Source organism: Ceratina calcarata, unplaced genomic scaffold, assembly GCF_001652005.2.
Source record: "Ceratina calcarata isolate Rehan_Ccalc_2016 unplaced genomic scaffold, ASM165200v1 scaffold350.2, whole genome shotgun sequence".
NCBI lineage: Eukaryota > Metazoa > Arthropoda > Insecta > Hymenoptera > Apidae > Ceratina > Ceratina calcarata.
Genome location: NW_017157935.1, coordinates 975,282 through 989,516, shown reverse-complemented (window position 1 = coordinate 989,516; position 14,235 = coordinate 975,282). Strand labels below are relative to the sequence as shown.

The 14,235-nt window shown below is 41.7% G+C and overlaps 1 protein-coding gene across 5 annotated transcripts in view; it reads left to right on the top strand.

Annotated features, from left to right (window-relative positions):
• The window catches only part of LOC108625273 (uncharacterized), a 58,570-nt gene that overhangs the window by 11,103 nt on the left and 33,232 nt on the right, over positions 1–14,235 (top strand). For 2 of the 5 annotated variants that reach the window (XM_026813811.1, XM_018025135.2), the window contains one exon: positions 14,126–14,185. The exons of the other annotated variants lie outside the window; for them this stretch is intronic. In XM_026813811.1, coding sequence (XP_026669612.1) covers positions 14,152–14,185 — 34 coding nt within the window. In that variant the 5' untranslated portion in view covers positions 14,126–14,151. The remainder of the gene's footprint in view (positions 1–14,125; positions 14,186–14,235) is intronic. 5 annotated transcript variants of the gene reach the window in all.

Sequence of the window (14,235 nt, the reverse complement as noted above, 5' to 3'; positions counted from 1 at the left end):
AAGAAAGATCGTATATAATTTTTCCGTATGTCCAATGGTTTGGGAGTTATTGGCAAAAAACGAAAATTTGGAAGAAATTGAAGGGGTACCCCTTGGAAAAATCTCGGAAAAATCGAAAATTTTTTGTTGTTGTTTATTATTAGCAATGTTCTTCTGACGTCTGATTTCTTTTTAAAAAATGCGTTTCTAAAGTGCATAAACTTTTGGGATTGACTGTATAGCCAATACATCCTTAACGAGTGGAGAAAGATGGAAATTGCATAGAACGTTCCTTGTATCTGACAACTATAGCTACATACAAGAAATCTAAAGTTACATTGGAACAGTTGAACAGTACTCGCGGCAATTTTCGTTTCTTCTTGGCATTTGGTGGACGGTGAAAAAAGTGCTGGAAGCGTGGATAGAAGCGAAAGAGAGACAGAGGAGCAGAGGGCTACTAAAAATCGACCGGTCGAAACAAGGAGGTTGCGAGGGCCAAGAAGAAGGCGAAAGAAAGGAGGAAGGAGCTTCTCGTAGGAATCTATTAGGGATCGTGTATAGCCGGTCGGGGGACGACCTTACGGAGTAAGACGACCGCGACAACGACAAAGACAAAGAGTCGAATGTTAATGAGGGAGATCGACCGGAGCTAAGACCCCGGTGAGGAGGAACCCCAGAGGAATCATCCGGGACGATCCATTTCGGTTCGTCGCGCGCTGCTCCCTTGCAGTTGCCAGATCTTTTGACGATGGCTTCTTCGTCTTTTAAATAGCATTTATTTCGGCGCGGTATTCTGTTGTCCGAGGTAAATGTATAAATAGAGGTGAACTTCTTAGATTTCAGTCAACTTTAATATGTTGTTCAGCTCGCGATTCTAAACAACCTTTTCTTTTACAACAATTCTCAATCAATATTGGTTTTTGAAATGTTTCCACTTACTACATTTTGATACCCATATCTGATTTCGCCTCCAGTTTTTATTAAACGTTGTAACTCTGATTTTCGTCCGAGGAAACGTAGTTAAGTAGAATCAGGCAACCGAGGTCAGACCAGAGTTGCGTAGTCGCAGGATCTCGAGTTTTGACCACACTTTCAACTTCCTTTCCTGATAGTATTCTCCTTCGTTCCCCAGGGGGATTCGAACGTGTCCGAAGGATCATTTTGTGTTCTTGCTTCGTGGTTGGTCCGCGTTTAGCAAGTGTACTTTCTATATAGTATTCGGCGGACACAGAATGGGAGGGAAGGTGAGTGGATGCAACAATGTCTCGTGGGTTAGACTACGGGGTGAGGTGACGGGGGTTCGCGAATGCCGGCAGCATTCGTGATGACGCGAGCGTGACTCGCTTCCTCTTTCTCGTTTCTCTTCCGCGCGAAGATACCTTCAAAGCTTGTACGCACGACGGTGTGTCAATGACACATCCCGTCTACTCCTCGTTTTCGTCTTCGATCTATTTTTCCATCTTCTTAAATACTTTTTGTTGTGACAAAAATGCTACTATTTTTATTAAATATATTTCGTTGTAATTATTATAAGGCTGCGTGATAATTAAAGAATATGGAAAGCTGGAAGCATTTTCAGCAGCGAATCAATCGTTCGCAACGATGTCTTTTCGCATGCAAATGCAGCTCGATTGCGGAGGAGAGAGCATGTTTCTCCTTTTGTTGGCCGCTCGAATCCGGTTCTTTGTTACGCGACCGATGCCTGAACTCTCCTCTCTTCGGATTGATTGACTTCGGTGTCTCCTGGCTGGTGGTCCTAATGAGATGCGAGGTTCGAACTCGAAAATCTCGCCGACAATTAGTGGGATTGTCGTCCCCGCCTCCGTAAGCGTTACGTCGAAAGCGGATATGCAAGCCGTCGTCGTTCTGTAGGTACTCGCCTCGATACGATATGCACACACGTGCCAAGCGACCGTGCATTGACTCCGAAACGGTCCCTGATTCTACAATATAATGCCTTCGCCTCGCGTCCAGACGTTTCTGTAGACGTGACTCGAAACAGGCCACGTACCGCGGTTAGAATTTTCATTCTCTGTCCCGAACTTTCCTCCAGAATATTTATTTTCTCTTTTGTTCCACAAAGCAATTTATTAATTCACACCAGTTTCATAATAATACATTTAGTGGATATGACATAATTTCGTAATGAGGAGGTTCTCTCAATTTTTGTCGGGCTTTTATCATTCGATAAAAATCCGTTCATTAATTTAGTAAAAATATTTTCTTCCCCGATCAAATATTTTTAGAAAATATTGTAAGCGGTTTTTGCGGACGATCGAATTGCGAGATTAGTGGTTACCAGCCAGCAGAAAACCGTTGCGAGGCTGGCCAAGATGACCGATATGTTGAATAGGTATCTATTGCCGGCATTGAGCAGTAATGGTTCAATGTCGTAGTCATTTATGCTTATCGATTGGGTGGTTAGTTTTTTACGAAGATCAGAAACGGTATAAAAGCTACCTTGAAAGCTGTCGTCCAGTGCACTCGAACGGTTTCTTACTCCGTATCTCGTAAACTTCGATATCTAATTCGCTCTTCTTTTCTTAGATTTCTCATATTAATGTCTGCATAAATTGTTGATTAACGAGCTCGAATTCGAAATGCAGTTCGATGTTTGCGTTAAATAATGATCGAGTCGATCGAATGTGGAAGTAACCAAAGGTAATTGCATTGCCGAGATACCGGCCAAGGTTAATTACGCCGCGGATATGTGTTTTCTGCTATCTTAATAATAACCCTTAAGTGCACTGGCTACGAACAACGCAGAAAAACATACATACATAATCGTTACGCAAGCACGTATACCGATCGATGGAATCGTAACGATTTCCGGCAATGCCGTTGCTAGTGAGATAACGATGTACCGTTGACCAATGATAAGCCAACTAGCCTTGATTGGCCTCGTTCACTTCTCTACCGAAGAAAACGGTGCCAATACACCCCTTTACGCTAACGTATACATTTTCCAAATTGATTTCGACTACAATTTTCTAATTGTCTGAAAATATAGCACAGTTTAAACAGTATTTAATTCGAATGATTACGTTTTGTGAAATCATTAAAAGTTTCGCGAATAAAAAAACTTAAAAGAATTTTTTATCAACTCTTCTATAAAGAATCATTTCTTTTCTGGTTGTACCACGAGTTCGGAAGCAGTTTGTATAACAAACGTGCCCGGAGCTTTTCGTCGTTACCCTGTTTTGCTCGTATATTTTCCTCTGGCGTTCGATGATGATAATTTCCGTGGAGTAATTGCGATATAATCGCGAGACGATATTCGCCGAACAAGGGAAACTCGTGGTTAAACTCGACGCTATTAAACACGTAGTTGCATTGATCGTGGCCGACGGTCCACGCGTATCCTGCTACCGTGGCGATCAACGAGCACGCAAGTCGACCGTATTTTCGAATCCGTCGACTTACTACTTGTTCGCGACTACGCAATCGGTGTGACGGTTCGCGATGAATTTGCTCGTTGAACGTCGGGAAGATTGTCATTAAATGCGATGACAAGACCGCTTCCTCGTGCCAGAACGAAAAGCTTAATGTCAGCCGGTGGAGGGGAATGGTGGAATCTTTCATTTTTTAACGAGACCGTTCGGTTAATGAGATCTTCGTCATTTCAAAATTTCACCACGGCTAAAAGCCAATAACGGCGATGAGAAAAGTAAGCTGCGGACAATGTTGCACTTTTGTTCACCTGTGGGCTCATCGTCGACGTTAATCTGTAATAACGATCTCTCCGTTCGGCTGGCCGACCGGCCGGCCAATACGATGATTGATGGCGATGCTGATCGACGCCGTCGACAATGCTTCCATACGACTTAGGCGTTGAGTAATGAATGCAACGGATATCCCGCTCGTACCTCTGTACGCGCATTGTACCTTGCTGATAATAATGCGGTTGGAGATTGTTGAGATGATTGAGGGATTACAAAGAATCAGGGTATTTAACCGTCTAATGAATTTTCCATCCGATCTGGCAGGAGAGTTTCATTAATGATTACGTGGGAGGAAAGTTATTACATTGATAGAGGAGTTATAATAGATGGATTGTACGCATTAGGATGTTCAACTCTCTGATAAATTCCCAACGCGAATCGACAGGAGATGATTAATCATTAATGAATTAGAATATTCAACCGTCTGACGAATTGAATTTTCTGCATACCCTGACACCGGAGTTAATCATTGTTAATAAATCCGTAAAGAGAAAATCGTTATGGAAGAATGAAGAAGTTGAACCGGCGCGATGAATTTTCCATGAACCGCGGGAAACCGGCGAAGGAAGAAGACTCCCGACTACCGATCGTAACTTCCATTAACAAACCAACCTAGACTTTATACAAATTCATCGTCTGTAATAGGAAGCAAGAAGAAACGCGTCGTTGAACAACGCTCGAGCGGACAACCGTTAGACAAGAGTCATTAAAGATTATCAGTCTAGCAGAAGGGATAGGAAGAAAAAGAAGCCGGCATTGCAACAAGTACCTCGTTAATCCTTTCACCAAAAACGAGAACCATGCCGCTGCGACGCGGTGACGCATAGCCAGCTTCGAACAAGGGAAACAGAGGAAAGTACAGGTGGTGTTTGGTAACATCATTCTCCGAATAGATTAAGAAACCCTGTTGAACAATGGCTGGAACGAAAAGGTGATGATAGCCGATGTAGTTAGACTGAACGTGTACAATTTATAATACTCTCATGGAGATTAACAAGTTCCCCGTTGTTTCCATGAAACCATTGTCATAACACCGGTAAAAGATAATTACAAGCAAAGATTGAACGATTGTATGGATATTATATGTATATTAATTCCAAAAAACGCGTGGTAGTAGGTTTTTTAAGCGGTATAACCCACGAACAATTGATGTGTAACAAGCGTATAGTGAAACTTAGCCCGGTTCACCAAATGGATTCCGTCCACGCGCGCCGCTTGTTTCGCGATGGAAACGGAACGGATTTAAGGTCGCACAATGGCAATGGATACGCAATGGTCCCGGAGACCATGGCCATGGCACGCCGCGGTTATTATACCGGCGTGCTGCTACGACTTGAAAAAGCCTCTTGAATGTAATCAGCCGCATTCATCCTGCCACTCACTTCTTGCCGGCTTAGAGGGGGCCCTCCTCGGTGAGCGCGTTCCGTGTTTACAAAGTGTACTGACCCGCCGCAATATCGCTATTACCAGGGAGATTCAATGGACAGGAACGCGTTAGCGATAGCCTTCGTCAAGGGCGTTAATGAACCTCTCTCGATTGTTCTTGAATTCAGCTAGTATTGTACCGTCTTAGTTGGATTTTGACATTACTCAATGGACGTCTTTTTATTATAGTTGAATAAATATACTGATGAAAAAATGATTTGTACATTGGAAGAATCTTGCAACCTTTTAATCACGCTATAGCTGTAAGAATTTTAGAAATGCAATTACATTTTATTTGTGTGCTGTATGACTAGAAGCGAAAGGGTTAATTCGTTTAGAGAGTCTTGTGGTATAAAAACGAACTGTAGAAGCTAATAGAGAAGCGTTAGAAGATACGGATATTCGCCGACAGTTTCTGCAGGCTGAGTACATATCGACGCGATCAAGCCCGATAGGATCGTTTAATAGTGATGTCGCGAGGATCGCGGAGTCGTGTAGGGTGAGAAACAAACAAACAACCCGTCGATGTCTTCCTATAAATCACCATTAGTCGCTTAAGAGCGCACGCAGCGCGTAGCTGTCCACGTTGAGGCCACCTTCTCTTCCGCGTCTACATACATATAGTTATCCCTGACAGGCAGTTAACTTTGATGGTGACCACGATGATCCGTAATCCCCCTTCTCTCTTCTATATAGTATTGACCATTGAGATATTTCTAATCAAACGGGAATATGCCAGTCGATGTACGACTACACGCGGTAAATATCGTTATCGTCGGCAACGAATAAATTTTCACTCGCTTTCGCCCACCCATCGATCCCGTCCGTTCATTAATAACCACCTAACTGTCCAGTGTCGTTGCATTTTTCTCCGTCCCCTGGGAATCATGACAGATTGCTCGAATACGTCTCGTCTTTTTCGTAGATCATTTCTGTGTCCATTGACATCCGTCACGAGAAAGTATACTTGTATTAAAATTTAAAAAATCACGTAGAATTTAATTTACTGTTATGCTGTATTTATTTTGTTCAGAAATAGTTTTGGAATTTCTTTGATCTTGAAATACATTTGTGATAGCTTCTATAAACAAAAAATAAAAATTGTTGATGGAGGTGTAGAAAATTTTTGGACGAGACACAGCATTTAGTTTTATGGCTTTTCATCTCTGATTCTTTATGGGTCTGCTGTTCATCCGTAAATGCAGCCAGGCATTAACTCACACCCCGGTTACGTGGCTGGATTTACGAGCATGCGAACGTATTCACGCGACGCGAAAACGTGGCCGCACGGGGCTCGGGACACGCGTTACTTCGTTTAACGATCGACCTTTGTGTTCAACGCGATATCGCGCAAGTATAAATTGCGACCGTGCCCCGCGTCGCCCTTTCCCTTCTGTCGCTACCAATCTTCGTTCCACGGCTCGATATTCTCCTTGTTAATGTCAACTGACGTTTAACCAATTTTATAATGTAAATGAGAGCTAATAAAACTAGTAAACTTTTAAAGTAAGTTCAGTGATCAAAAATTAATTTAATGTACGTGCGTCGTTTAATAATTTATTGTGAGAAGCAGAGTGAGAAAACTTTTTCAAGATTGATAATTAAATAAAAATTATGTGAATCGACTTGGCATAGAAATAAGTATTAAAGGTACCTGAATCCAGGATATCCAGTTATAGGTTGAATGCTCTCACGAGTCAATTAGAAAGTGGAATCGTTTTCGAGCACGTGTCCTCGCACCCACGGGTGACGCGTAAAGGACTGAAGTCGTCGTCGTCGTCGGGCACCGGTTAACAAGCGCCAGACCGACTGACTATTATCGACCGTTCACATCCGATGCGGTTGACAGTGCCCTAGTCGATTATTTTTCACTGAATGTACAGTCAGTCCACAAAGAAAATCATAATTATGCATTGTTGAGAACTTTATCTTATTATTAATAATGAATGTTAATTTAGTGCCAGATTTCGAATGAGATTTTACTGACGTATGTATGAAATTAAGAAAGTCGTTCTTGTAAGGAATTCTCGTTTACCATGAGAGCTAATAAAACTAGTAAACTTTTAAAGTAAGTTCAGTGATCAAAAATTAATTTAATGTACGTGCGTCGTTTAATAATTTATTGTGAGAAGCAGAGTGAGAAAACTTTTTCAAGATTGATAATTAAATAAAAATTATGTGAATCGACTTGGCATAGAAATAAGTATTAAAGGTACCTGAATCCAGGATATCCAGTTATAGGTTGAATGCTCTCACGAGTCAATTAGAAAGTGGAATCGTTTTCGAGCACGTGTCCTCGCACCCACGGGTGACGCGTAAAGGACTGAAGTCGTCGTCGTCGTCGGGCACCGGTTAACAAGCGCCAGACCGACTGACTATTATCGACCGTTCACATCCGATGCGGTTGACAGTGCCCTAGTCGATTATTTTTCACTGAATGTACAGTCAGTCCACAAAGAAAATCATAATTATGCATTGTTGAGAACTTTATCTTATTATTAATAATGAATGTTAATTTAGTGCCAGATTTCGAATGAGATTTTACTGACGTATGTATGAAATTAAGAAAGTCGTTCTTGTAAGGAATTCTCGTTTACCAAAAGTCATTTATAATAATAATTCTGTTTATTAAGCGATTAAAATATTGAACACTATGAAATCTTGTGATTTAATTACAATCCGTTGGCTCTTCCTTTATTATTGGATAAATTGGACTTTTCTGTGAATGACTGTATTCGCGTGTAAGGAAGCCGATCGAGGGGACGCGGAAAGAACCTGCAGCGAACTACTCCGCGATTATCGTTTGTCAGGAAAGGACCGCCGACGTGCGACGTTTCCTCTTCGGTGTTCCATCGAACACCTCCGCTCTTCCCACGTTCCTGTCGACCGATCGTAAATTGGCCAGCGTCGTTTTCCTTCCGAAAGGCGTCAACCGTGAGATTTACGACGTCTACCGACCGTCCAGATTTCGCCGCGACAATCTTCATTTTTTCTCTTCCGTTTTCGTCTCATTTTTTAGTTTCCTCTTCTCCCGTTTCGGATCTGACGAGGCGTGCGTTGGCGTCCTGATTCTACGTGCACGGTATCGTTTTTGGCTAGAACAATATTGCAAAAGTTTCGACGTAGAACGTCTTTCAATTTTTATGAATTCTGATTAATGTATGGATCGGAAGAATGAAAAGAAACTTCGTGCATCTACTGGTCCGTGACTACGTACTTGTCTAAGCTGTACTGAAATTTATCAACGTAGTAGGTCGACTATTCTCGATATCGATTTCATACGATGATACTTGCGATCGCCTCTCGTATTCGTCTCCCGCGAGCAAACACGTTCCAATATCGGTTAGAGCTCGCGTCGAGCGATGATCGCCGGATAAAACGCGACTCTACGCACGAGATGATTGTGTTATCCGCATCGCGGTGTATCGCATGCATTACCTTAATGATGCAATAAATTCTGTCATTGAGTTATACCCGTTGGCCGAGCCGTGGGTATCGCCGCGCAACGAACGAAGACTGCCACGTCGCCCGATAAATTATATAACGTCAGCCTATTAATTATCATTATCAACGCGGAAGTACGATTCGCGGGATGAAGACGCGCGGTTCCAATTTCTCAGTCGTGCTCGATTTCAGCTCGATTTAATTGAAAGAAGTAGCTGAATCGCGAGTAAGTCTAGATTAAACGTTTTTCTCGTGCTCACGCGATGCGCCCGGCGATCATCCTCGTTGCAAGAACGTTGAACGATGGTCGAATCGGAAACGATGTTTTCTTTCATCACGCGGTTTCTTCGTTTTTCGGCTCCGGCTCGTTTACGATCTCCTTTTCGGACATTTAGATTTCAATCTGAGCAAATTTCGGCCGCGCTCCTGATTGCTTCTCCTCTTCACGGTTGATACGCGTATACCGTTAAAAGAACAGTTTTAATGTCTCGCAATAAATTCTCGCTATATCTATATTTTATGAACTCGGGCTCGATCACGGCGGACAATTGAATCGTGTCTTAATCGTACCTAGTTATACAGATTTATTACAGTTTTAACGATTAGAATTCCTCGTTTAGATTCTGAAAGATACCTCGACGAGCTCTTCCTATATTTCTTGATTACGTATTGTATTCCGTGTTTCGTTCTAGGCTATCGCTATTTCAAGTTCAGTAATCCGTTGCGCAAGCCCATTGTCGCCTTCACAATAGCTCTCAAACTCGAAACTCTGTCAAAAGTGAAATGAGAAATGATAGTTGGAATATTTTTTATGTAATTTATTACTTGTAACAAGAGTCATTGAACTTTAGAGCCAGTTCTGTTCGACGTACACCAAACTCTTCTTTTGAAATAATCTCTTCAGTTGTTTGCATCAGTATTATAATTCTTACATATTTCGTATTAATCGTATATTAGCATCATAGAGGTACAACAATTTTCATATATTTTGTATTGCATTCGACGCACTTTCAGTTGTTTGTATACGCGCCACGGAGGTACAACAATTTTCCTATATTTCGCGTTGTAAAAAGGCGATTGGAGGTAACGCGGTGGGACGGGTGTTGCTTAATTAAAACGATTTATCTGCGTTCAAATTTATTTCCACCGCATCGGATGGACATCAGCCGTAAGATGAATGACCAACGATGTTCGCGATGCGATGCCGCCGCCGCGGCTGTAACGAAGATTGCGTTGAGGAATAGATAGACACGCAACGGAACGGTGGCCGTGATCTTTTCCGCCTCGCTAAGTAATAGCGAAGGACGATTTAACGCGAAACAATCAGAAAATTCTTTCAATTGCATCGACTATCATTACTTTGATCGATTCTGTGTTATCGTATCGTTTGAATTACACGAGACCCGTTAACTGCGTTTAAAGAGGTTTAAATTGTATCCTACCGTCGAATGAACGTCGTCATTGGTAATGTTCTGTTGCTCGGTAGTCGAGAACATTTTATTCAAAAGTTGGAAGTGTATGTATCGTAAATGACTGTTCTCTCGTCGAGGCGAGCTCGATGGACTCGGTTGGCGAACAACAATCAACCGCGGGTACGCTACGAATCCAGTTTTTCGTGGGGCTTGCCTCCATCACGGTTTAACGCACGTACACTGTTGTACGAGAATGATCTTCGACGCGTATGTTCGTGTGTTAACTGTACCGTACACACGCGGCATGGAAAAACGTGGACTGCAACGAGCGTTTTCCTTTCCACTCGGAACGAACAGACTCAGCAGGGTGATCGGTCAGACAGATCTGACAGCTTGCAAAAACTCTCGCCTGTAAAAGGATTTTCAACTCATCCGATCGGGTTTGTTTTAATTTCGTTCGAAATAATTTATCGAGGGCTTTGAACATCTGGAAAAATGCTTACGCAATTCACTTTATAGTTACTCAATTTGATTCGTGGACTTCATTCTGTATTCTAGCTTTTATCACGATAAATAAAAATTACAATGAATTTCGTATTCTTCTGACGATCATATCGACTTTAATAAAGAGTCTAAATACAACATACAATACTTAACGTTAAATACGATTCTTTTTTATATTGCATTCTTTATATTATTGAAAAATGAAATACCGATTTTCATTGTAAAATAACAATTTAAAATCAAATTATTGTATTGTCTGATTAATGTCCAAAAAAATGATATCAATTCTGCACTTCTTCCCTTGAAACAATAAAATTTCTAGTAGTTAGTTTATGTTTAACTTTGATTGATGGCTGCAAAAATAGTGAAATGGAATGCATCAATGTTTTCTTTGAATTAATATAAGAAAAGATTTGTATGGTTCCGTTAAGTTCTAATCGCAACCTCGTTCCGGCATGATTTTTCTCTTGGATTTAATACCTACCTACCATAGATTTTCTATCATCTATAATCTATAACTGAACGCTACGTGTCAAACGTTTTGCGGTTAACCACGTTCGATTCGCGTTACAGTTAAACATAATTGAAAAGGATTATAATGGATGTAAGAAAAACGATTTCAGAGTAGTTATTTCTTATCGCATTTTTAGTTATTTCACGACTTCTACTACTAAAAAATTGTTTGTATTAGAAATTTATTTTCTGAACGAGTATACAACTTTGAAAGTCGTACTCGTTTCATCGAAGAGTATTTTATCGAATTAAGAATAATTCGATTTATTAAAAATAAAGAATAATTTAATTTAGTTATCGAAGTAAGAATTCGTTGATTTAGAGGTAAACATTTGCTGCTATGAAAGTAAATAAGGAATTTATACATGTATATACTTTTTCGATGAGAACACATCGGTTTTGAAAGCTGTTTTCGCATGATCAAAGAAAATTTCATAAAACTCGTTGATTTACACTTGCTGGCGAACAGAGAACATTTGCTGGCGTCCTTAAGAACTCGATTCGTGAGTGGCAGCGATCGATGGCGTTGTATTGCGGTGGTCAGGGACGACCGATTGTGTCCCAGGGGAGCGAAAGAAGACGAGGACGTCTCGCGGGGATACGGCGAAAAGAAAGGGAGAACGAGAAGGAGTGGCGGCGTCCTTGCCTGCACCTCCGAACTGGTTATGTCAAACAGCCAGTCGGTCGGCCGTCTGCCGGCCTAACCTGCTTTCTGCCCTCCCATATCCACGAGGGGAGTCAGCCTGCCGGGGTGTTCGCCTCTAAATGCCAGTTTTTTCGTTGCCCACTTCCGGCTTCTCGGATCGAGCCGTCCATCAAGGCGTCGCATTACGTCTCCGGTGTCCTGGGCCCCGGATTTTTTGCCTCGCCTCTTCAATCCCTCCGAGGAATCCGTAGTATCTATCTTGGATTTGCTTATGAGTGTTACAAGGTGTCGTTGATTGTAAGCGGATCAATACGGCCTGATAAATGCGACGGGTTGTGTTTGAGAATTTGGAATTTTTAGAATGTATTAGGTAGGAGAAACGTATTGTCTGGATACATGCCCACCGTTTGGGACCGGGCTTAGCTATACATCCGGAAGGGTAGTTTTCTTTAGAATCTCTCATCAGTCGAACGTACACAATGCGGAGAGTTAGACAACAATAAAGAGATAATACTCAAGGCTCGAATTAGTTTTAGTTGAAAATAATTTTAAAAAACGAATTTTTATATAGACATTCGTAACCAAGATTTCTTTTTAGATTAGAAAAGTTTAATCAGAGATAGATACGAACTCCCGCGAGTAGTTTTTATTTATATTATCTCCATGAAGGTTTTATACAAAATTGCATACTCCCGCGACAGCCATCGAAGGACGATGAATGGTGAAACCACGCGCTGCGCTTATTGCTGGAGTGTGCTGAATAATTTATTGCACTTCGAGAGTCGCGCCGGCAATACATTACGACGCGTTATTACGGTACCGCGTACAAAAGCTCGGCGTAATTGGCGTGCCGCTAACAGACAACGCAGGAAGTAATCTACTTAGATCGGAGTGCGATCTTCCCTCCGGAATCCGGCGAAACTTTCAGCGAACGCGATTCGAAACGTGGAAGCCGGTACCCGAGCGTGACCCGCTTTATTAAGTTCGTGCCCGCTAATATGGTTTAATTAAACGCTATAAACTTTGAACCTACATTTGCATAAGCTACCATATCTCAGCATGAATCTGTTATTTATGCACGACAAATAGGATAAACCGAACTCGCCGCGGATCCACTCTTGTGCCTGTGTACGAGCGTGCATGTTTGTGCGTGTGCGCGCGCACATTCGCTGTCGCTGTTCCACATAATTAGCGATAGGTACTAATTAATGGCTGTATCCGAGGTAATTATGCTGAACAAAACACGGCCCCGTACGCGAAACCTGCGCGCGTGGGTTGAATACCATCGTTTATCGTATATGTTTCCAATAGCGCGGGCGTGAATTCCTCTTGTGACCAAAAAGGATTGTGGATATTTAAAAAAATATATATATTTATGGGGAACAAATTTGCATTAGTGTCATATTGTTAGCAAACCGAGAATACTTACGTTAGTTTATATTTGTGTAAATAACAAAGACGAGACGTTTCGCTTTTAAGTGACTGGAACACAACTACACGTTTCTACGTACTCGTGTTACGAAAAGCTGTTAGCCGGTAGATCAATCTTCGACGAGACAAATTAACGATTGCTTAATCGCGGCGCGTATAACAGGCTTGCATAAGAAATTGGAAAGAAGTTAATGAGCGGAGCCGAAGCGCGGTAACTCGAATCGATGGCTCGATGAAAGGATAGAGGGAAGATTATTATCCGTTGGATACGGGTACGGGTACGATGTAAATCATTTTTGCGCGTTTATGCGCAACAGCACGGAAACAAATGGTACACCGTCTCCTCTTCTTCTTTCGTATGCGTACGCAGAGCGCACACGTGTACCACGCTTTGCGCAATTACGTACCACGGGCCCCGACGACTTTCTCATCTTTCTCCTCCCTTGTCGCTTGTCGTATGATAATAATCATTGTAAATGGTAATTCCACATCTACCGACATCTTCTATCTGCCTCCTGTATCTTCACTGCCAATATTCTAATTATTCTGTATGTGTAAAGTACAGGAAATCTCAGGACGATTTTTATTCTCCTCTCCTGATTATCTTTTTAATATAATTTATTTAACGCGTATTGAAACGAACAAGATTGTCAACGACAGTTTTCATTAGATTCAAAATTATGCCTCTTAAGTATTTAAAGCTTAAGTTACAAGTGGTGTAAAGATTGTAAGCTACAATTTCATATCGACACCCTAAGGGCAGTGTAGAAGACGGGCTGGAAATCATCGGAGGATCACCTGTCACGGTAGTCATTAGGCTCAAGGGAGTTCCATGTCCAACGACGTGTTACGCTTCACTCAGATATAATCGAGTATCACTATGAACTTTGATTAGTTTAATTATCAATCCAGCATGAAAATGACGGGGTAACGTTGAATGCCGTGTCGGTGGTCGATTTTCTCGCCTAACGTTGATTATTGAATTATGAGTAGATCAGATTTTAAAGACAAGAGTGAAATCGTAATTGGGTGGGAATTTCTGTTCGCAGGTAGACGCTTAGTGAGAAACTAGAGGATGTTCGCCAGGTTCTGTAGGCAGGTTCCAAATGGTGAGTCTTCATTCATCGATGCAATATTTGCAATAGCATAAATTGAGCAA